Below are 25326 nucleotides of genomic sequence, written 5' to 3'. Positions count from 1 at the left end.
TTTGATAAAGAATAACTTGGACCACGACTTGTTCACAGTCATAAGGTCAATGGCAAATTACCACATTGTCATATACTTTGCAAGGTATATATTCTATCACAGTCTCTACTTTGTAAAAATCTTATTAAATAACTGCCCCATTGATTACTAGAGGTATTAGACTAGCAATTCCTAAAAAATTTTTGTATCAAACACTTCTTTCATCATTGTGTGTTCCTATGAAATTCACGTTTGATTTTGTCTACAACAGACTACAAAGAACACACGCACTCTTCTTTGTTAGCAATGTAACTATAAATTACAGGTCTTATTCAGGCTAAGTAAGTAGTAGTTAGGAAATTGGATATCTTCTAGCCCGAATGAAATTTCCATTTGCGTTTCTGAAATAATGGAAATAACTCAGCCTTCACAGACCCCAGAAGCCTGGAAATCCCAACTTTAAAAGTCTAAACAGCCTCTTAGGACATGTGAATTGATGCCTCCTTTTCTGTAACGAGCCACAGTATTCCATTTGTCTTCATTAATGAGTCTGTTTAAAATAATGATGCTGACTTCTGGGGAAAAAACTACAAAGTGAACATTTTGGAGATAAGTGCTAGATTTAGCTGTTCGCCTTTGACTGTATCTCTTTGGCTCATCCTTTTATCAACTGTGAAAGGTGCACTTTTTTTTCTTATGCTAAATCTAAGATTTTTGACTTTCACTTTGAGAATAATTTGGTCTCCCGTTACCTATTCTTTCTTTCTTTGTTTCCCCTAGGCCCTAGATTTAAGTTCTGAGTTCTAAAGGACATCTTTTAGATAGTATAACTGTCTAATAAAAAGCAGACTTTTTCAAGAACAACAATACATTACGTAATAAGTGTTCCTTGAATTTTTAGTGCTGTAGTGTACAGCTTTTTACAGTAGAATCTCACAGGGTGGCGTAAGGCTTAGTACAAAGTGCTTGTGTAGCATGTTACAAAATAGTTCTGTACATTTAGATCTTTGGATGTGTGGTTTGCTGAAAAGTATTCTGCATTTGTAAGTTCGCAGCTTGTTTTTTGATGTTTTCTTTCAAAACATCAAAAGTTGTAAAAGGTTTATTTCAGTGCATGTGGTAGTGTTTTGTGTGTGGTTCTTTGTTCCTGTTCTAAACTGTTATTAACCACTGAAGTGAACCTTCTCCCGTGTTTGGCCTTTTGGTATTCACAGTGTATTCAAAACCTAATTACAGATTAGTCTATATTTGAGACTTTTAGGGCAAGTATCAGAATACCCAAAAAAGAAAATGAGAGTAGCAGTATCATTTCATGTAGAAATAAAGAGACTCGGAACATGAATGGGTGTCAAGTCATCTGAAGAAAAAGAAAAAAAGGAACTTCATTCACAGAGATGGTTTATGAGTTGGGGATTATGAGAATATTCATGACTCAATCAAGAAGCACAATGAATTGATGTCTGAAATAGCTCATCTTTTAAGTAAACATTGGATAAATGGAAAGTAGATTCCGTATTCACTACATGTGGAATTGGCGGTCTCTGTGTAAAACGAATAGCAGTTTGTTAATCCCTTCTTGGGTTGGTTTAATTTATCAAGTAAATCACAAGTTTTATAAGAATGTTCTATTTATGAACATTTCATTTAAATATTTGTAGAAAATTTAAGATTTTATAATTATGCTGATCTGTACACATATTTCTATGAAAAGGTAATTTCTAATGGTGAAATTTTGACAATAATATTTTGGAATTTGAAACCATTGTAATTTAGAAGGATCAAAACAAAAAGTTTTAGTTGCTAACATTCAACTTCAGTTTTTATGAATAACTTGGTTTTCTTTGCAGGCAGATGGCATAGTTAGTATATAAGCCAATTCTGGAAACTTGTATCAGAATTTAAAATGTATGAATTTAAATATGGGAAATATTGCTGCTTATTATTTGTAATGTAGCTTTCTTGCCAAGCATGAAGTCAGAGAGTAGTTCCTAAAGCTGCAAGTGAATGTAGTCAGCATATTTGAGCCTTGATGGTGAGGTGCAGTAATTAAGTTGAACGTTTTTTTCCTCCACTGGTATTGTGTTGTGAGACCTGACTATTCTCTGATCTCTGTTGCTTTTCCGGTTTAGGTGTGACCCCCCAGCTTTCCTTAACCCTCACTGTCTATGTGAACCCTGCCCCCCTCCCCCCACTCCCAGTCTCTTGCCCTAGATCTTGTGATCCTGTCTTCTGTCCTCTTGGTTAGGAAGCCTGCTAAGTGTTTTTGTTTGTTTGTTTGTTTTCCAGTGATGGTATGATTCTTTTTTTTTTAATTTTAGGTTAATGTGAGGGCACAAACAGTTACAAAGTTTGCCCTAAATGGGGTTTTTTTTTTCCTTCTTCCTTCTTCTCTTCCTCCTCCCACAGCCCTTATTTTCTGTGTTATATTTTCAGGAACTTCATTCATCTCTCATTTATTTAGTATTACTGAGCACATATAATCATCCAGGCATTATTTTAGACACTGAAGATGCTGGTGTCCCATTTCATACTCTTATGAGTAAATTTACTGTACCACATGCCTGCAGATAGTCTGTCCAGCTGATAGACTAGGTCACTGACAGGGCCAAGGATGGACAGATCCAGCCCTGCAGCTGCCCTGTTCTACTCAAATCACATATTATATAGAATCAGATTTCATCTCTTCACACAGTTCAGCATTCCCAAGTAGAAGTGTTTTGTCACTGAAATGTTCAGAGGCGTCTGAGGCTGTAAACACCCTTTGGAGATTTCTGTGTGTTGTGTTAATTGAGTTAGATGACTTTAAAGACCTTTTTATTTCCAAAATTCTGTGAGACAATTTAAAAACTTTTTCTCTACCCTCCTTTTTCTTTTTTAAATTATTCAGCTGATGAACTGCACTTAACGTGAAATTCTTACATTCATTGAAAAAAAATAAGTTGTTTCTAAGCAACTAGATGAATGAATTTTAAAGCTGAGTGTGTCCTTATTTTGGGAAAGCAAATATGTTTACTAGTATTACTGCTGTCTAAAAGAATTTTTTTTAAAAAAAATTGAAGTCAGCCTACCAAAAAATACAGTCTTAAGTTTCCAAGAGATGGGTTGGTATTATTTTTTCTAGTTTCTCTTGTCTAATCTTATTTAACACTGCTTTCCTGACAACTGTCTTTATAGTTGCTCATTAAACTATAGCTGACCACTTCCCTACATTGACCACCTCCTTAAGGTGACCTACTTTTCATAGACTGGACACGCCCCACATGTACACTAGTATTCCTTATGTTGGCCACCTCCATATGTGGACCAGCTAGTTACAGCCCCTTGGGTGGTCAACTTACACAAGTTCTGTTATAGTTTGCTTTAAACAATAGAACTGTTTAAATCTGTAGGGTTTTGTCACTGGTGAAAAGGGATACTTACATCTTCAGTCGCAGATCATTTACTTTTTTTTTTTTTTTAATTGCTGGGGCGTCATTGAGGGTACAAGAAACCAGGTTTCACTGATTGCATTTGTTAGGTAAAGTCCCTCTTACAATCGTGTCTTGCCCCCAAAAGATGTGGCACACACCAAGACCCCACCCCCTCCCTCCTTCCCTGTCTCTGCTAATCCCTTCCCCACTCTTCCCTCCCTCTTCCTCTCTCTTTCTTCCCCTTCCCCTTGTCATTAATTGTCCTCATATCAAAATTGAGTACATAAGATTCGTGCTTCTCCATTCTTGTGATGCTTTACTAAGAATAATGTGTTTCACTTCCATCACGTTAATACAAAGGCTGTAAAATCTCCATTTTTTTAATGGCTGAATAGTATTCCATGGTATACATATGCCACAGCTTGTTAATCCATTCCTGGGTTCCTGGGCATTTAGGCTGTTTCCACATTTTGGCAATTGTAAATTGAGCTGCAATAAACAGTCTAGTGCAAGTGTCCTTATGATAAAAGGATTTTTTTCCTTCTGGGTAGATGCCCAGTAATGGGATTGCAGGATCAAATGGGAGGTCTAGCTTGAGTTCTTTGAGGGTTCTCCATACTTCCTTCCAAAAAGGTTGTATTAGTTTGCAGTCCCACCAGCAGTGTCTAAGTGTTCCCTTCTCTCCACATGCATGTCAGCATCTGCAGTTTTGAGATTTTGTGATATGGGCCATTCTCGCTGAGGTTAGATGATATCTCAGGGTGGCTTTAATTTGCATTTCTCTAATAATTAGAGACGATGAGCATTTTTTCATATGTTTGTTAGCCATTCATTTGTCTCCTTAGAGAAGGTTCTATTCATGTCTCTTGCCCATTGATATATGGGATTGTTTTAAATATAAAAGGTACAAATGTTGACTATTAAATGCATCTTATATGATTTTTCTATGGATAGAATGTACAATGCTTGCCAATTTTGCCTCTAGATTATTAGCTTTGAAACAGCTAGCCAGCCTACTTTAATTGATAATTTCTACAAATATGTTAAATTGTATTAAAAGGGCAGAAATATGTTAGCATGCTTACTATATTTTAAAATGGGAGGTGCGATCATGACTTTTGCACTTTTAATAGGGGATTCTCATGTACTGTGAATAGTTCACATTTGTGGAGGAAACTTATATTTCAGTGGGAAAGTGCAATTTTTTTTTTCTTTTTTTTTTTTGAGACAGAGTCTCACTATGCCTTCAGTACAGTGCTGTGGCGTCACAGCTCACAGCAACCTCAAACTCTTGGGCTTAAGCAATTCTCTCACCTCAGCCTCCCAAGTAGTTGGGACCACAGGCATGCACTACCACACCCAGTGAGAAATTATACATTCTATTTGGAAGTTTATACACATGAACATCAAATAAATTATGTAAATATACCATTAGTGGCTCTAGTGTTTTTAAACTTTTTTTTCCTTATTCATGGCTGGAAAACTTTTTTTTTTTAATCCCTTCCTCATTCCCAGAGCTCATGATCTTGAAACCAGTTTTTTGAGTTCTGTGCTGGAGAGAGGTCAGAAAAGTCCTTTTTTGTGTGTGTCTTTAAAATACATGCTCTTTCATCATCCTTGCAGCTGTTTCCCACAGTTTCCTTTGTCTTTTAATCTTAGGACATTTTGACATGTAAATAAAAGTGTGCATTTCAGTGTGGCAATAGTGGTTGTTTTTTTCCTTTATAACTCCTCCTCTTGATACTTAAAATGCCATTCCCAGTCTAAGTCTAGTTAAATACTCACTTATGTTTTCTTTTAATTTTTTTTGATTGTGTGTGTGTGTAGACACAGAGTCTCACTTTATCACCCTCGGCAGAGTGCCGTGGCATCACACAGCTCACAGCAACCTCCAACTCCTGGGCTTAGGCGATTCTCTTGCCTCAGCCTCCTGAGTAGCTGGGACTACAGGTGCCTGCCACAACGCCGGGTTATCTTTTTGTTGTTGTTGCAGTTTAGCTGGGGCCAGGTTTGAACCTGCTACCCTCAGTACATGGGGCCGGCACCCTGCTCACTGAACCACAGGCACTGCTCTTTCTTTTAATTTTTAAAAATGGTTTCTTACTTTAATATTTTCCTCTGTTCCAGGCATTGCTAACTGTGAGCCCTTGGTTGGGCTTCAAAGAATCTGGGAATTCCATAAAGTTCTGTGCACAATTGTGCATTTATTTATATATTTATTTTTCTGTGTAAGAGACTATAACTTTTATTAGGTTCTCAGAGAAATTTGTCATAGGTCTCTCTGTCCCCTTTTCAAAAAATGCCTAAGAACTACTACTATAATCCATCTGGACTTATTTGGGTTTAAGGTGGTACAGGGAGGCTGTAATTTCTTTTTCCTTTTCCTCAGATAAAGAAGTATCCCAGACCAGTAAATAATTATCTCCTATAATTTGCAATACCTGTGAAAATAATTTTTTTAATTCATTATCTCTCTTATCTAAACAGAGAAAGTTAGAGAAATTCAAGAAAAGCTTGATGCTTTCATTGAAGCTCTTCATCAGGAGAAATAAACTGTAATTAAGTGAGTAAAAGTCTATTACTGTGTTGGTGCTATCTAAACATAAAATTTATATTTTGAATTTATCATAATCATTTATCATTCTGCTTGGTTGGCTTACATCCTGTTTGCTCTTTATGATGTAATAATTTTAATGTCATGAGCTTTTGAAATTTTGAAGCTCACTTCTGAATTTCTTTTGTACAATATTCCTTTGAATAATGTGATTACCTTCTAGATGAACTAAAAACATCCTCTAGAACCCCTTTTTAACAGAATAAAGGTGAACAGAGATTTAAGATATTATGTAATAGGCAGAACGACTGTTTTTTTTTTTTCCAGAAATAGAGTCTTGCGTTGTCACCCTGGGTTGAGGGCTGTGGCATCACAGCTCACAGCAACCTCCGGCTCTTGGGCTTAGGTGATTCTCTTGCCTCAGCCTCTTGAGTAGCTAGGAGTATGCCCACAATGCCCAGCTATTTTGTTGCGGTTTGGCTGGGGCCGGGTTTGAACCCACTACTCTCAGTATATGGGGCTGGCACCCTACTCACTGAGCCACAGGCGCTGCCCAGAACTGCTGTTTTCTGCATGTAAAGAATTGAACGGTAGTCATTCTGTGTTTCATTGTTCATAATCTAGGAATAATTATGTGTATGTTAAATACCCAACTTGAAAAGCTTTTTGTTTATTTGGCTTGACTAAAAGTTTTAACATTTCTCATTTCTTAATCTTATTCTCTTTTGTTTAGAAACATTCAGATAAGCTTTTTCCTATTTAATTTATATAACCTTGGAATTTAGTATTGAATGTATTGACCTACTTACCTGATTCCATGGTCTGACATTATTGCAGTGTTCATAATAAAATATTATCGTATATGTTTAAGGACTTTCCCAGTAGCATAATCAATTGTTAATTGTCACTGAAGAATTACAATCAGTAAGTAATTGCTTTTATTAAAGAAATTGAGTAAAAGAAATGCTATAATTAAGCTATTATTAATTCCATGTATTTGACAACTTTTATCTATCTGTTAGCCTTAGCCTGTAGGCGCCCTGCAGCAGGATTGGAACTGGAAGGAATAGAAAAGTGAAAGGTTTCCTCCCTTCTTGCACTTAGTTCAGTTCAGGAAAAGGTCTTAAACCAAACTACCTAGTCTCCACTACTATAGGGAACACATATTTAAGAAAGCAAGCTGGAAAAGGAAGCGTGGCTCAGGTGGTACATCATTCAGAACGGTAAATAATTTAAATTGCGCCCAAACTTTATGTCCACCTGTATATAAAAATACACAATCATTTTTAATACAAGCCAAAAATAATTTTGGTGGGTTTTTTTTTTTTTTTTGAGACAGAGTCTCACTTTATAGCCCTTGGTTGAGTGCGGTGGCATCACAGCTCACAGCAGCCTCAAACTCTTGGGCTTAAGTGATTCTCTTGCTTCTACTTCCCAAGTAGCTGGAACTGCAGGCACCCACCACAGCACCTGGCTGTTGTTAGAGACAAGGTCTCACTCTGTCTCAGGCTGGTCTCGAACTCATGAGCTCAAGCAATCCAGCTGCCTCAGCCTTCCAGAGTGCTAGGATTATAGGCATGAGCCCCTGCACCCTAATTTTGGTGTTTTGTCTGTGTTTGTAAGTGTTTTCTACATCTTCAGTGTATTATTTTATAACCATAAGTGTTGTAGTGTCATCCTAGTCATGGTAATCACTGTGAATGATTACTAGTAGAGATGGACATTTTTAGTACTGTCTTGATTTGGATGATTCTCCTTTTTAGCAAGAGAATGTCCATTGTGGTTTTCTTCACATGTGGCTTTTGGGAGAAAACTCAGGAAAGCCACAGAAACCCAATTAAAAATAATAAGCTGTATTTCTGGCTTATTAATGAAACGAGGAAGGCTGGAGCCAGCCATTGTTTCACATAGTGGTGCTGCTCCGCCAAGCTGAGCGGTGTGACATCCAGAGTTGCCATTGCTGCTGGGAACATGCCTTTTTCCTGCCAGAATGTCCATGCCAAGAGCAGGTCAGGGCCATCCTGAGGGCCAGGCTGTGGTAATATTTTTGCACAGAGAGGCCCCGAGCATAGAGAAACCATCCCATTTTCTTGTTTCCTACTTGTCCCATCTCTAAGGCTTTTCCCAACCTTTGTGACTCTGTGAACTGTTACAAAATATCTATGAACAGATGATCATTTTTACCCTGTAGACCTATTTAAAGTGATAAATCTGGCAGACTGGTAGGTATCCTTGCTTCATTCTGACCATTTTATAAAGGTTGCCAAGCATGCTAGCTATAACATGTGTGGAATTCCTAAATAATTGTAATTCTCATGTGTGTATTTGCTTAAGATGTTTATACCCTACCCAGCCATGTAGTGATTCTTCTTTACCAATTAATTTTAATATGTGTTTTTAATTCTTTTTCTATAAGAAATTTCAGTATATTTTTATTCATGTTTGATAAAATTATGCTAATCTTGTTATGGTAGGTGGTATTTTAACTAAACTAGCAAACTTAGGCAGTTAAACTTTCAATACTTTTATGATCATGCAGTAATAAAGTTTGTTTGGAAATTTTGCATTTGTCTCCCCAATCCTAAATCTATCAAATGGGTTTATTTTTACAGAATCCTACTCACAAAATGATCGCCTCTGCATACATCTGAAGAAAGAAAACTTTACAGTCTTTCGTCCTGCCTCTTTCTCTTCTGCTCTTCCACCTTTCTAAATATACAATAAAGTCATGGGGTAAAAATAACTGATGCGTGTTGCAGGCATTTTAACCATCAGCTACCTTTTGAGTGAAGAACAGTGGTAATGGCATTAACATCCTATTTTCGTTGTACTGAAATGATACATTGGGATAATATAATTGTCATGGCCATTAGGTTCAGTCCTTGAAGATACGAAACTTGCTGTCTGCTTGATTCACTTGTGGTGGCACTAATTTAATTCATTAAATGATGTTATTCAGTGTCAGTTTCTTTTCCAGAAATATAATGCTAGGTGTCTTGAAATAAAGCTTACAGCAATTTTTGAAAGTTGTCAATTGTATATAAAATGATAGTAGCCCACTAATTCAGTCATTGTCTGTATCTGTAACATTCTATGTCCAGAACTCTCTGACCATGATAATTCAATTTATGTTCATCACATAAAAGAAAACTGGTTAATAGAAGAACCCTTCAAATAGGTTAATTTACATTCAGGGAAAGAAATTTCAACCATTTATTAACAGCTTAGAAATTTACCTTGGAAGCTAAGTCAGTAGCAGGTTACTTGTTTGATACGGTTGTTTCTGTGCTATCTGTATCTATTTGAAATAAATTCATTTTAGATGTTGTATACTTAAGTTAGGCTTTCTGTTAACAGTGGATTTCTTTCCTGTTGACAGAGCCATTGGATTATGACGTGGGATGGGGAAGATAAGGATAAACAGTTGACTGATTTCATTTAAAATATTGTCAAACATTTCATATAGACATCAGGAAAAGGCTTCTTTCATAAGGTTATTTTAAATAGAAATTATTTCAATGATTGGAATAATTTTTACCATCTTTCTTTTAGCTGAATAAAGAAAAAATTTAAACTTTAATTCATTGTGGTTCAATTACAGTAATACCCTCAACATTTTCCTGGGTTTTGCACAAATATTTTTTTAATTGGCTAACAGAGGTTAAAGCAAGAAAATATGCTTTTTTTTTTTTTTTACTTAAAATACCTATCTTATTTGCTGCCTTTCATTAAGCCTTTATTTTATTAATAAAACTATCCATTATGTGTCAGGTTTAAATGTACAGTTTACTTAATTTCATAATATTTATTAGAATACAATTCATAGGAATTGGTTTTTGGCAGCAATGCTTTTGCTATCCCCACTCCCCTTTTTACACCAATGTATTTTTTATTGTGACCTCTCCAGATCTAACGCTTAATATGTAAGTGTAAGGTTGGAGGATATCACAAAATATGTCACAAACTGGGAATTCAGTGAATATTTATTTTATACTATTTGATAAGGAAAGTAGATTCAGTTTTAAGCAGCTAGTAGCAGTATACATTATTTGGTAGATGAATAGTTCAAGAACCTTTTGTATTTCTTTTAGGTCTAGGGACAATAATGAACAGAAAGGGAATAGTGCTCCATAATGTCCCGTACAGAGATTAGGAGATGACCTCACTGGTTAAGCCCTTCTAAACATTGCTAGCAAGTAGGTAAACCCCCTCACTGTAGCGGACATCATGAATGTTAGTGAACATTAACTACACAGCTATTTCTAAGGAAAAAAATAAATAGGACTTTTATTTATTCCTGTGAACTGCAGATGGAAAAAAATGTCCTCAGCTGTTTTTCTATAGATTTCTCCCAAGGTTTAATCAGTACTATTATCATGTCTCTTTGTATAAATTTTAAAAAGGGGAGAGGATGATCTTCATTTCTTTGAGGAGGTCAGTATTATACCTTCTATAAACAGATGATAAAAATTAATATTATTACAAGTCCCATACAAGAGTCGTAATATTCCTTCCACCCCCAGCAATGTGGCTCCTTTCACAGGTTTTTTTCTTTTTAACTGATACCATACTAAACATGCTTATTGAAAGCTAAATATTTATTAAATGCAGGTGTTATTGGAAGAAAAATAAAATTCAGTCTCAGCCATAAGCTCTGTGTGTTGTGTCTGTAGTCAAAAAATTAGAAATTATTCAAATTTAAATAAAACATTTCAGATATTCCATATACAAAAATTAAATTATAAGTAGGCAAGGAATTACTTGTTTTTCATGTCAGAATTTGCAAAGAATAGAGTGGACAAAGCTCTGTATGGCAGTCTGAGCAGTTGTACACAGATTATATCCAAAATTAACCTAGTCAGGATATCAGTTTTAAAAATCAGTATATGTAGGCATTCATGGTAGGAAAGTGGCTCTTGCTGCTTCGCTGTGGAACCAACTGTGCTGTAGTTCCAAGGCGAGCAATCAGCCTTTCCAGGAGTTTAATTATACTGTCTTGCTTTTGTATTATCCACATCTTCCAGACTTTATTCCAACAGACTTCTTTCTACAATATATTTAGCCTCCAAATGCAAAAGAATAGTGTAAAAATAAGTAGGGAACACTACAGAGAGTGGTGGTTCCTAACCTCACAATTTGGGAATTTTGCAAAGGATAGAATCAGAATATAGGTTTAAAAGATAAAGTCTTTAGTTAATAATCTTGTGTTAACTTATTTTTTGATGTATTTATCTGAGAAAGAAAATATGATATTTTTGCTTTGGAATGAAGGGGATCAAAGTAAAGGTTTTTATCTCAATTCTCTGATCTGGTATATGTTATAGTTTTAGGCAATTTAGCAGTATGGAAATGTGTTTTAAAATATGCTTACCTTTTGAATGATCATGGCTGTGTGTTATATAAATATTTAAAACTTGTTTTCATTTGTGCATTGTGAATGAACTTTGTATTAAAAAAGAAAAACCTTCACACTACATGTAGATATTATTGCTACTTATATTTTGCCTGTGCTTGATCTAAGGTCATTTGTATAGATGAGTAATTAAAAAATATTTAAATCACATTATAATTCTATTATTGGAGAGCATCTTTTAAACTTTCTCTTTTCTAAGGAGGGAGAGAGGAAGATACATGTGTACCTAGGGTCATTATATGACCCCACAGTATAACCACATTCATGGTCTACTGAGCTTACGACCTTTCTCTTATCTGAGTGCTTGAATATCACATGCTTTGGAGTTCACAGTTGTGATCCTTGGTCACCTAAGGCATTTTTTCATATCCTGGCACTTGTCAAAAAACTTTGGTATTTTCTTTGGTAAAATACACATAAAAACATTTTCTAATTGCACTTTGCTGCCAAGGCTGTCATTTCATTAATGATACTAATATGTTCAGTCCTATGTGAAGCTTACTAAAAAGTTATAACTAAGTCTGAGAACTAGGAAAAACTTTTAAGATCACCAAATTTCATTTACCACCTTATTAACTCTCGTTACTATTTTATTTCTACCAAAACTTTGTTCATTTAGATATGAAGTATTAGTTGATTGCTACTGTAAAGTGAGATAGAGTGTAGGCGTGCCTCTCTAGGATTCCTCACCTGGGCGAAAGTCAAAACGGAGAAGAGACTCAAAGTCATGTTTGCCTCAGTACATGCTGCACAGTGACTGGATGATGGTATATGTTTGGTCCATAATGACAAGAAACTTTTTTAAATTCCCTTAGAATGTACCTAGACAAGAATATGTTTCCATTATATTTGCATTTATTTCCCTGATCAATTCTAACAGGCCCAGTCCTAACGTGAGGCCCCAAAAGTAATTGTATTCTAAAGTAAGTATTCATTCTTTGTTTAATTAAAATTCAGAATCTTCATATATCAGAAAAGTTTGAGGAATTGAGTTACTGAAGATTTAATATATTCTATATTTTCTTTTAGCATGTCCAGCTTAAGAATTAATATCTTTGTCAAACTGAAGTAGCTGCCACTTGCTTATAGATAAAGATAATATACATCAATTATTTAATATTAGAAAATGTGTTTTAAAGTAATCACACACCCAATCTGTGATAATTAAGATGGCCATGTGTTCTGCACGTACAAGACTAAGTTGACAAATGTAGGAAACCCAGGGGTTAAGACAAGGACTACAGCAGTTGTTAAGGTTTAAAAGTGAGACAGTATCGGGAAAGTTTAAATGTGGATAGCCATTGGCCTGAAGATGATGATTTACAAAACTAAGGGTAAGAAAAGCCCACATCATAAAATATGACATCTTTATCCTTAAATGAGAGTTGAAAAGTTCTCATTAGTCATATTCACATTTTCTAAGACCAGTATTAAGGTTCACTTGAGATTGAGCCAATGACAAGGATGTGACTCCTACTTTAATCCAGGTATAAACTGGTTCCTGTTCAAGTGGAGAAGATTCAAAAATCCAGGTATAAACTGGTTCCTGTTTAAGTGAGAAGATTCAAAAATCTTTTTTGAAAACCCAGGCCAAAGGCACCCCTGAAGACCAAGTGACCATGCAGTGGTCCTGCTGGCAGCCTCCCATTGAGCTGTGTCATATGGCTGTGTTAAGAATCCAAGATTTACTCCAAATGTAGAATATTCACTCTGCTGCGTACTCTTGCCCTGCTAAATCAGAGAATATGGTCCTGGTTTACTTGATCTAATGCTTTCCAGATGCTTTTGAGACCTCTGATACTAGTGAGAGTATATAAGGAGCAGGTTAACACCATCTTTTTGCTTTGCTAAGGTATATCTGAGAATTAGGCCAAACCATGAGAAAACAACACTGCCTGGACCGGTACTTACCTACTACTTTACTAATACGTGTGTTATGCTATTGGCTTTTTATGGTAAATATTGTACAATGCATTTAATTAAAGAAAATATACATACCTTTTGCAGAAACCTAGCCTATGCCATATCTCTATTAATGTTTAAGTTCATTAAGGTAAGGATTATTAGATAATTGTGTGTCAGCAAAAATTCCCCTCCCAAATATACATACTGCTTTCCTTCTGACAGTGAGAACACAAGACCTTACCAATTTCTTTGCTTCAGCTGCCAGGCAGTGCTGAAATCAATTTGCCTCTCAACTGAAGGAATGAATTTAATTATTATTTTTCTGCTCCCTTATTGTAAGTTATTATAACACAAATAGTACTGCATCAACAAAGGCAGTGCTTACTGCTTACTGTTTCTGAAGAAATGTGTTTGTCTGGAGGGCTTAAGTCAAAAGTCACATTCGCTTTGGCACTCCAGGTGGCATACAGCCAGTCCCCTTCCATGCCAGATATACAGGTTGGCCATAAACTTTGTGTGCAATTTATGGCCACCCTGTATATAATTTTTATGTGGTTAATTTATTAATATATGTAGTAAAAACCAGGAGGTACCTTACTGATGGCTCAAGAACACAGCACGCACCCAGCGACAGAAGTGTGCGTGCCTCTCTGCTGCCCTGAGCAGCATTACGTGACCAAGAGGTGCCTGACACATGTCAGGAGGAAAGGGGCAGAGAGACGCCTAAAATGTGCCACACACGCTAGGCGCTTGGCGTGAAGTGTATACAACTGGCCATTAGCATTGTGGGATTCAGCTGGAAAATCTCTTGATGCCTTTTTAATTCAGTATCCTATCTTGCCAAGGATTGGTCCCATGGAACTTTTTTTGGGTTTGCTTTTAAATTTTGAAGTTTAGAGAACATGAACCCAGAGCGAAGAAGCCAGTATGTCTTAGGTTTTGCATCATTCTCACAGATTGTATTTTTCCATTTTGTAGATGAGCTCAGAGAAATTTTAAATATCTTGTCAAGGTCATTCTAGTGAGTAGCAAAATAAGAATTTGAAAACAAGTCTGATTACAAGCCTATACACCTTTCCAAGATAACCCCCTGACAAATAGTGACTGGAGCAGGAACATATTTATGATATTGGGGATGTATTAGGGCACACAATGTATCTGGGAAGTACAAAGTGAGCTAACTTATTTTATAAGAGAAATGGCCAAGGATGGTCTTCCCTAACTGTGAAGCTGTGGCTGCGCTGCCCAGAGGGTTCAGCAGCAGAGATGTGTGGCTCCCTATGGGGCCCCAGTAGATAAGACAGTGCTGAGATTCAGGAGGTCCTAGTTTGATGTCTACCCCAGGCCTTAGAAGTAAAAAATGAGTGCTAAGTTTCTCCTTAACATGTTAATCATGTTCATTTTCCCATCTTATGCAGATTCTATAAATCTTTTTGAGTTAACCTGCCTATTAAGGTACAGAATTACTTCTCCCAATTTTAAAACTTTGAATATTTTATTTTCTCAGATTACTACATTTGACTGCCTTTGGTTTCTAATAAAAGTAACACTTTGAAAGGAAAGCTATTTACAGTTTCAACTTGGTTTCCCAAGACTACTAAGATGGAAATAAGACTTTTTTTTTGCCAAAATTCCTAGAGTTGATCTTTTCACGTATCAGAGCATTGGTAGTGTGAAGGCTTATAACAGCATCTCTGCCATTTGCTGCCGCTCCCATTTCAGAGGCGCTCAGCACTAGCACAAAGCCCCTCCCACTTTCATACATTCAGATTTCTCTTTCTAAATATGAGACATTCACATTCTTGCTAATCGTACTAAGTGGCCGTAGCTGAATCAAGATTGTGTGAGGGTGATTTCATTGACGTCAGAGGCAGTGTTTTGTTACCTTCTTGGTGGAGTGAGGCCTTTGGAGCTGGACGTCCTCCCTGTCGGGCTGTACCCTTTGGAGCTTTCCACCAGCTGTGTACTCTATGATTGGCTGGGCTTTTGATGTGCAGATACTACAAGTTGGTCACAAACTTGTGTACAATGGGCCTGTTCTGGTTCATGTGAAAATCAACATCCTTTTTTGTGTTACCGGGTGACAGGATGCTACAATACTATTAGCATTTGCAAAGAGTGTGCTCTGTCCAAGGGTGTAACCACAGATCGTGTGCTGCTCAGTTTGTGTTTCTCTATTATGTGAGAGACACAAAGAAGCTGAAGGCTGGCAAAGGCCTGTCAAATCTTGTAATGTAGCGCTCGACCCCCAAACTCCACTTGGCCTCCAAGCATCTCTTGTTCCCCGTCCCACCCCTTGCTCTGAATGGGCTCTGAGGTAGGTAAATGAATTCAGTGGCCTGGTAGGCGGGGGATCCCTTTCTGACCTCATCCCTGTACCATTTGTTTGCAGGCTTGTAGGGGGAGAGGAGGACATTTTGGAATCCTTTGTGTCAAATCATTTTCTTGCAGGTTGGGGAGTTAATGGTAACTTTGTCTGAAACCAGCCAAGCAGAAAGCCTCCAGGGATGAGGCGTGGCATGCTCAGCCTTCTCAAAACTACCAGATGAGAATATGGAAATGGAGAACTTTCTAGAGCGGATGGATACGTGGCACATCTGCGTGTTCAGCACCTACTGGTGGGAAGCTCGCTCCTTTCTGTGTATTTAAACATCGCTTCTTTGAAAAATGTTTTTCTGAATCACCGTGGCTTTTGCACTGGCACCTATAGTTTGGATGGCCTTTTATGCGACCAGTGTTTATATATTGTGAAATATTTTGAAAGCCTTTTCTACCTGGCCAACTATATAGAGTATGGTATGATTTCTAGAAGTTACATCATTTTTTTAAACTTATATTTACCTTGACACCTAAAAATGAACTATAGTTTTAGCACAGTAATAGTTCTTACATTTCAGGAAAAAAGAAGAGGCCCAGAGAGAAGAAACCATTTGCTTAACTAGTATCAGAGCTGGGAGGTCTGTCTCCTGAATCACAGGTCAGTGTTTCTGTTCCCCAAAGATTGAGATGCAGGACCACAAATTCAGTACCTCCAAAACCAGACATTTTATAAAAGAAGTGGAGGATGTAGACATTCATGGGAAACCTCCCTGTTTTTATGTTAGAAACTCGTTTTGAAAATCTTAAATATTTGCGTGAGTCGGACAAAAACATCTGCCCCTAACACTCCGCCCACCCCATGAGTCGCTACCTGAGACCTGCGTTTTAAACTACAACTTTTTGTTAGTTTCTGGCTTCACTCAATTTGGGTAATAATATTACTAAGGCCTTCTGAAACTAGCATGATTTCTGGTCTTTTTTAGAGATCTGTAGATTTAGTTCATCTTCATTCATTATGCGGCTGGACTGGAGGGAAATTCTCACTTACTAACTGCCCGCTGTCTTCCAGGCCTGCATTACCTTTAGGTACATTGCCTTACTTATTCTTACAACTTTCTAAGCTCAGCATTCTCATCACTTTACCAACAGGTCAACTCTGGCTCAGAGAGGTTGCCAGAAGTCCCACAGCTGCTAGTGGACAATGTCTTTGCAGCATCCCATGTAGGTTTGGCTGCAGAGCCCAGGAGAAGAGCAACAAGTATACCAGTAGTTTGCTTCCCTTACCTGTTTGGTTGTGCTGAAGTGGCAGTTCCTGTTCATGTCATAAGTCAGTTGACAACAAAGCATGTGTATTCGTACAGAGATAGCTGCATGCACCACCGTCAGCACAGTGAATAAGCGAGATGCTAAGTTAAACCCTGATTGAATAAGGCATACATATTTATATAAAAGCCTTTTGTTCTAAACATCAAAGTTGTTGAAGTTCTGAAAGGCATACATTGAGCTTCAGCAGGGGAATGGCACTTGTCATTCCAATTTTATACATTTTTAATTCTTAATATTGATGGCACATTTCATTTTTACGGTTTACTGAGGAAGAGGTAACCCACAGTCTTAGTTATTATTTTGCATTTGTTAAACTGTTTAAATAAGTTCATCTCAGTAAATGATGCTTTTTTAATAGAAGAGTGTATGTGTGTGTCTAGAATTCATGAGAAAGAGTTCATTCCTGCTTCCAGAAAAAGCAGTCCTATGTGGGAAAAATTATACAAGGAAAGAAGGCCCTGCTGAGTAGGAAAAAGCAGTGACAGAGTCCAAATTTGTGTGTGTGCATGTGTCTCAAGAAGGATTAGAGCAGAGTACAGGACCATGAAACAAAAGAGAGCTGTGTCTTCTAGTCATGCTCCACCCATGGTGACCTTATCAGAGCCATCTTCACATCAAGTCCTGAGTGTGAAAGGACAGTGAGCTGGACAGTCCCAGAGTTTTCTTCCAGCCCAGATGGCCCATAACCTTCTGCCATTGGTTAAACTCAGTGTCTCAAGATGTTCTCCCCAAAGCATCTTTACTATTGATAAGGGGAAATACCTCCTGGTCCAAGTCAAGACATTTCCAGATTTTACCTTTCAGTGAAAAGCATTCTAATATTTGCCTCCAGAGCAATTATAAAGTATTTCACTCTTGAATCCTTCTAAACAATGACAGCTAACATTTGCAGGGTGTTTATTATATGTCTGGATATTGTCATGAGCACATAACCCAGGCAAATGCTGAGAAATGGAGCTTTTGCATTGATTAAGGTGTCAAGTTTGCTCTAAGTGGCAAAACTGGAATTCCCACATTGGAAATCTGGTTCCAGGTCTATGCACTTAACCACCATGCTATGATGTAAACTGTTTCTTGACTATAAATGGCTGGCATTGCCCAATTGGAGGAAAGAGAAGGAAGCCACTATTGGCAAAGGATGTCAGAGAAGTTTGAAAGATTGTGGGTTCAGAACGCAGGCATGTGGGAGCTATAAGACAGTCCCTTCTTCCACAGGAATGTTCGCAAACAGAAGCATCTTTGCTGACTAATGGGGGACCTCACCAAACTCCAGACCTGATGTCCCCCTGATTGCTGAGGAGAGAGCTCATCCAGCAGCTCCTCCCTGTTGGGGGGGTAGGGTATGAGCCCAGGTTTATCTGCATGGGAACAGGGAAGGGCAAGAGGCCTAAAACCAAAGTAGTTTTTAAAGAGACTATTGAATGCCAGGCACGGTGGCTCACGCCAGTAATCCTAGCACTCTGGGAGGCCAAGGCAGGTGCATTACCTGAGCTCACAGGTTTGAGACCAACCTGAGCAAGAGCAAGACCCTGTCCCTAAAAATAGCCAGGCTTTGTGGTGGGCGCCTGTAGTCCCAGCTACTTGGGAGGCTGAGGCAAGAGAATCGCTTGAGCCCTAGTTGGAGGTTGCTGTGAGCTATGACGCTACAGCACTCTACCAAGGGTAACAACCAAAAAAATAAAGAGACTATTGATTGATACCTAAAGTGCCACCTTATTCCTGAGGGGACGCCGTGTGAGGTGTATGAAGGCTTCTGTTCATGGCCAAACAGCAAAGAGACCAGCTTCTTATTACCAAGAAGCCTGGTACCATGCTCTGTTCCTTTTTTGACATTTAAAGTATTCAGTATGATTGTTACATTAGCTAACTTTATATTTTTCTGATTTGAACAAGCCTTTCTTCATTCTTATTTTCAATTTACTATGTTCTGAGTACACTAGAGTTACCTAGAAATAAAGCACATGATTTTTATAAACGTCCTGGAATCCCAGCATCTAGAAAGCTATGATCTCATTTAATCTTTAAAATGTCAGGAAGGTAAATAAGATAGTTATTGTCTTATGTGTAAAATGAATAGAATTTATCTTATTTTAAGCATTTAACCTTAAATAATTGGATTCTGTGCTAAATTTCTAAAATATTTATTGTAACATGGATACATTATAATTCCTTTGCTATCAGAGCTGTCTCAAGACTTAAAACACTTTCTTGAAGAGTAACATTGCCTTTTTTTACTTAGCATCTGTAGAGTTTCTCCATGAGTAAACTGCCTTCATAGATGTCACTTCTTCCTCTACATAAGCAGTTGATGGAGAGTGGTCTCTGCACCCCTGGGGACACTCAAGAGCCCTTCTGTGGTCCCCAAGATCAACATGATTTTTTTATCATACTCATATTTGCCCTTTTCTTTTTTATTTTTTTTTTTTTTGAGACGGAGCCTCAAGCTGTCGCCTTGGGTAGACTGGCATGGCATCACAGCTCACAGCAACCTCCAACTCCTGGGCTCAAGTGAGTCTCCTGCCTCCACCTCCCAAGTAGCTGGGATTACAGGCACCTGCCACAACCCCTGGCTATTTTTTGGTTGCAGCCATCGTTGTTTGGCGGCCCAGGCTGGATTTGAACCCTCCAGCTCAGGTGTATGTGGCTGGTGCCTTAGCCGCTTGAGCCACAGGCACCGAGCCATATTTGCCCTTTTCATTGTGTTGATTTTCACTGCTTGTGCAAACACGATGATGGGTGACGCTGGAGCCTTAGCGTGGATCAAGGCAATGGCACCAACCTGTATTAACAGGCATTAATTATGTCATCTTCACTACCATGCACTCACAATTTAAACGTCCATGTGACAGATTAGGAGATTCACCTGCATACAAAGGATCATGGTGATTTGGGGGAAAAAAAAACTTGTATATAATTGTTACAATAATTTATTGTAACATAATTGATTGTAAAATAGTCAATTTTATTGATTTGAGACCTAAACTACAACTTTTTTCAAGGAACACCAACCACTTTGTTTAAAAGAATGACAAATTATGGAAATTCAGACTTGGTCATCTGGCAGGCATTTTCTCAAAGCTAAGTAGAGCGAGCCTGCCACTTCAAGGTAAACAACTCTTTTCAATTTGATGCCAATGATAAAATGTATACATTTAAGGAAAAATGAGACTTTCGAAAAACTTGATCTGCCATCCTGAGTTTGACAGCCTCTCCGTGTACATATTTCTGATGAGATGGATGGTGATGTTAACAAATGTGATTTTTTTAATATATTGTAAATGGCAGCATGTTGATGGTTGAAAGTTCTGCATAACCAAGAGAATCCATGTTTTTCAGGAAGCTAATGCGTGATGGTACCAGATCAGGCACAGGTAAAGGTCCCTACAAAGTGGGAGGTAGATCACTGGTTTTAAGTCACAGAATATGAGGAGCTCATTGATACGCTTTCAGATTCCACGATATACCCAGCTTGTCAAGTGTTGGTGTAGTATCAAAGAAGATTCACAATTACCTGAAAAGGCTATTAAATTCTCTACTTACATAACTCTGTGAGGCCAGTTTTTCTTAATATACTCCAGCCAAACAACTGTCACAACAGACTGAATACAGGAGATATGAGAATCCCATTATCATCTATCAGCCAGGCATTAAAGAGAACTGCAAAAATGAAAGACAGTGCTACTCTTCCTACATTTGTTTTTCATAAGAAATGTTATGTATGTTAACGTAATTGTTCTACTTTTTCAATAATGAGTATTTCTCAGTTTTAATTTCAAATAAATACCAATCGACATAACCTACGTAAACAAAAACTCTTGGAGTGCCCAGTGATTTTAAGAGCTCAAAAATTTGACAATCCCTTCTTTGTACTCTGCGGCTTAGCTGTAGGAGACCCTTTGTTTAACATGTCCGAACCTCCACACCCCCTTGAGAATTACCTCTTGGTTTCATTACGTGAGATCAGGACATATTTTAGATAAATGCCAGAAGCCAGGCTATCAAACATCAGTGAGCCCTGGTGTGTGGGTTGCACGTTCGTATGACCCCCACTACTTCCCCAGACCTAGCCACACCAGGGTTGTTCACGTCATTGCATCTATTGGAGGGTCTCCAGGCCACATCTCCCGTGACCCGGTCCCTGCAGTCTGCACTGTGGACCACTCCCTCGTCCATGTACTTGTGTCTCTTGGCCTCCATTATAGCACACGACTCTGATTTTTCTCTTAAACCTCTCAGGCTGTTTTATTAACTTTAACCTTTGTCACTTGTCCCTCACTAAGGATCTTAGTGTCCTCACACTAAGATCATTAAGTGTGATCTTAGCATTCCATGCTGGCCCTCTGCCAGCATATTCTCTCCCTAGATTTCATCCACTCCCATAGTTTCAACATTAACTTGGTTATCAATGATTCCCAAGCCTGTTCAGCATTTCCTCTTGCCTTCTCAAAGGTTCCTCGTAACTAAAACCATCATCCTCGGCCACCTGCAGTGACTCCACTGTACCCTGTTTCATAAATGAGAATACATTTACCTTTCTCCTCAAGCTCAAAACTAGGAGTCATCCTGGGCTCTTCCACCTCCCTTAATATCCACATCAGACCATCCACCAAGGCCCCTGGGCATCTCAGTTCCCTTGGTGCCCCTCCATCCCCAATGTCTCCGTCCTGGCCCAGCCACCATCTGCAGAGGCTCCTGTCCCAATTCATTTGCTTCCCTCCAGCCTGCCATCTATTTTATAGACACATAGTTTTTTAAGGTACGTAAATACTTTGTTATTCTCCTGATTAAAACCATTCCACTGATTGGCACTATCCTTATGATAAAATTCAAAGTCACCAACAAGGGCTTCAAGGGCCCATTGAGATCAGCCCCTGCCTTCTCCAACCTTTGCTTCAGTTGCATGGACTTTGGGGCTTTTAAATATACTCTTTGCTGGTTCACACCTGTAATTCCAGCACTCTGGGAGGCCAAGGTGGGTGGATTGCCTGAGCTCAGGAATTTGAGACCAGGAAGTGCAAGCCCCCATCTCTACTAAAAATAGAAAAACTAGCTGGGCATTGTGGAGGGGCCTGCAGTCCCAGCTACTCAGGAGGCTGATGTAAGGGGACTTCTTGAGCCCAGGAATTTGAGGTTCCTGTGAGCTATGAGGGCACGGGACTCTACCCAGGGCAACAGAGTGAGACTGTCTCAAAAATAAATAAATAATAAACTCTTTGCCACCCTACAAATGTGCCTTTTGCATATTTTCTTCTTAACTCCTGAAGACCCATTGGCCTCGTTAACCACTATTAACTTGGAGGGCTCAGCTGAAATACCTGGGGCACTCACAGGTGAGATGCCCCCCTTTGGGGGCTCTTCCCTGACCCAGCCCCCAACCCAGACTCACCTGTTACTGCTCTGCCACTGTAGCACTGTAAACTGTGCCATCCTAGTATACGTCATGTTTCTGGTTACTTATTCAGTGTCCATCTTCCCATTTAGATTGTAAATTCAGAGAGATCAGAGACCACATCTGATTTCCCTACAACACTGTGCCTGGTACAATAAATTGTCACATGAATGAATGGATGAGCTTGAATGCTGGGGCCGTAAAGGATTTCAGACACCCAACCTCTGCTCAAAAATATGGCAAAAATGAACGCCCAAAGGAGAACGTAGCAAAACTAGTTTGTTAGAGCAGTGATCTCTGAACCAAAGACTTCAGGTGTCCCGATTTCCAGTACGATTTTCTTCTTCTCAGGATGGTGTGTTGGTGAAGACCTTGAGCAGACAGAGCTGCGTTAAAATCCTGGCACTGCCTCTTCCTAGCTGTGTAGTGTCTGACAAATTCTTCTCTAAGCCTTGGTTCCCTCATTTTATTTTTTAAAAAAAGTGTGTGTGTGGTCTATCTCATAGGGTTTTTTAGGTTAAATTTAAATAATATATTTAAAGCACTTTCAAAGTGTCTAGCACATGGTGAGTGTTCAAAACTATTGGCTATTACGATGATACTGTGTTGGTTTAATTAAGATTCATCAATAGTTGCTTCCAAGCCAAAAACAAGAATGGCATCAGAAATACTCATGCAATCTTGCCCCTCTGCAGCCGCTGACACATGAATCAGCTTATTCTCCAGAAGTGTTTCCTCTACTCTCTCTGCTAAGAAAAGGGTTACCTCGACGTTTAAGAGCCGTGCTTCCCAGTCTGGCCAGGGTTGGGGCTGTGAACTGCCCAGGCCCAGCTCCTCTCTGTGGGTTCACCATCACTCCAGCTGCTGGGTTTGCACCAAGCACTGTGGACCTTGGCCTCTGAGGAGTGAACAACAGTCCAGCTCAGGCCAGGTCCCTGGCATCCATGTGTTTGTCCAAAGGCAACTACAGGCCCCTAAGAGCCTTCCTGTGTGACATTGACTCAGTGGGCTATACTTATAGATTCTGAAGAAAACTTCGCCTGCCATACAGGTCTCTGTTTGGGGGTTTGTTTGGTTTTTTTTTGGTTTTTTTTTTTTTTGAGACTATGCAGAGAAGCTAGTTTCAAACCATTTTAGCACAGCTTAATGAAACTGTTGTCATTGCTGCAGGCATAGTAAGCATGACGTTTTTAATGCAGCCCAAGGTGGTTTTTTGAAGACCTGCTGTTGTTGACAGAGCTGTCTCAGAACTTGGGAGAATTTGCTCTTACCTGCAATGACGATTTTTCTTTTCTTTGGCCACCAGGAACTCCAAAACTCAATTCTCAGCCTCTCCTTGCTCCCATAGGGAAGCTTCCATTTGTATGCCTATGATATTAAATTTTTCTCTGACTTGATTTCAGTTTGTTACCTTTCCCCCCACATTTAACTTTGATTTCTTCATCTGCGTTTTCGTGGGTATTTCCAAAAGCTATCTCAAATTCTTTTGTCAAACAAAGTGCAGACTTAAACATATGCCGCCACCAAGAGTACAGCAATGTACTGAAGCCAACTCCTTTCTAAGCAGCAGGTTGCATGTCTATAACTTCTTTGTTGTTATTTCCTTTAATTTGTCTATAAAATAGGGACATGTCTTAGCAATGGAAAGCAGCATAGCGAAGCCTTATGAAAACCTGGTTCTGCATCCAGCCCATGGCAAGAGCTGAAAAGCCGGCAGGGACCCAGAGGCTGTGGAGCAGGAAGGCAGAGAAGAGACAAGGCTGTGGGCAGGAGTAGGTGGGAACACTGGAGGCCCCTGGGACCCAGTCTGCTCTGCTAATGAAAGGGCCCTGCTTTCCCGGGGATTATAAGAATATTCATGACCCTCAAGATCAGCAGGTGAGGTGCAGCCCTCCCTGCTCATCCTTTGGGCAAATAGTTCAGAAAGCCGAGGTTGCCAGGATGAGAAAGAAACCGTGGGGGTGGGAGTGGGGGGGCTTTTCCTGTTTCCCATAAAAGCCCCCAGCCCCCTTTTATTTTCAGAAGAGGGCACGGTGGGGGCACTTGTCCTGAGGTGAATCAAGGACTGTGTCTTTCATTTCTAAAGAGCAGGCAGCGAGGCTGGGGCAGAAGTCCCGTGACATGACTGGAGACACAAAATGGTATCTTAGCATCGAAGAGCCCCTTTGACAAGAAGAAGAAAAGCCCTTTTCTTCCCAGCCCGGATTAGCGAGGAGGGAATTCTCCAGAACATGTGTGCATTGTTTCCCGGAGGGCAGCAGGCTGGCCTGGGGCTGGCCTCCCAAAGTCAGCCCAAGGAAGCTTGTCCCCGTGTAATTAAAAGGGAAGGGACACAGCGGGGAGTCTTGTTCCGCTACTGGCCACCAAAGTGGGGGCCCCGGGGGCCAGTGTGGCCCAGGAAATTGGATAAATTGATGGTTATAGGAGGCCTCTCTGAATGTGCGGCCCAGAGGCAGAGAGAAGGCAAGGCAGAGATGTCTAAGGACCTTGCCACCTGACAGGGCAGCCAGGCTGCCCTGGGGACACAGCACTTGCAGGGAGGGGTCAGCTCTGGAGGAAGGTAGTGCCTCAAGACAGCGTGTCCAGGCCCTCGTTTGTCCAGCTGATAGCCCAGCAGCAAGGAGGTCACAGGTCATAGCTGGATGCTGGGGCCCTAGAGCTCACAAAGGGGGAGCAGACATTTCCCTTGGCAACATGCGTTTCTGGAAAACAGTCTCTTACTTTGTCAATGGTAAAGTGTCTGCCTCAGAAATCTTAGGGAGAAGTACAACCTTAAACTGGAAGCTAACACTTTTGGTGTTTACAGGGTTTGGCCTATTTCTTATGAAAAAAAAAGAAAATTTTCTTCGTGAATAAATTCTTTCTAACTGGCATCTCCTGAAAACTTCATTCAAAAACGTGAACTCCATGCTCCCTTTTTCCCAACTCCCTTCCTCTAAATCTTTCAGGTTGGATTACAGAGTTTAGGCCATCTTCTTAATCAGCAGTGTGGAAATTCATGATCCCTCGCCACGGCCTGGGTACATGGGAA

General features: G+C 39.3%; 1 protein-coding gene across 4 annotated transcripts in view; it reads left to right on the top strand.

Annotated features, from left to right (window-relative positions):
- Nucleotides 1–9000, top strand: part of OPA1 (OPA1, mitochondrial dynamin like GTPase) — an 83881-nt gene extending 74881 nt beyond the window's left edge. For all 4 annotated transcript variants that reach the window (XM_023514846.1, XM_023514845.1, XM_012806945.1 and 1 more), the window contains 2 exons: nucleotides 5877–5952; nucleotides 8556–9000. In XM_023514846.1, the coding sequence (XP_023370614.1) occupies nucleotides 5877–5941 (65 nt within the window). In that variant the 3' untranslated portion in view covers nucleotides 5942–5952; nucleotides 8556–9000. The remainder of the gene's footprint in view (nucleotides 1–5876; nucleotides 5953–8555) is intronic.
- The last annotated feature ends 16326 nt before the right edge of the window (nucleotides 9001–25326 follow it).

Source organism: Otolemur garnettii, unplaced genomic scaffold (genome assembly GCF_000181295.1).
Source record: "Otolemur garnettii isolate 467f Iridium unplaced genomic scaffold, OtoGar3 scaffold00060, whole genome shotgun sequence".
Lineage (NCBI taxonomy): Eukaryota > Metazoa > Chordata > Mammalia > Primates > Galagidae > Otolemur > Otolemur garnettii.
Note: the sequence above shows the minus strand (reverse complement) of the source record. Positions and strands in the feature narration are given on the sequence as shown.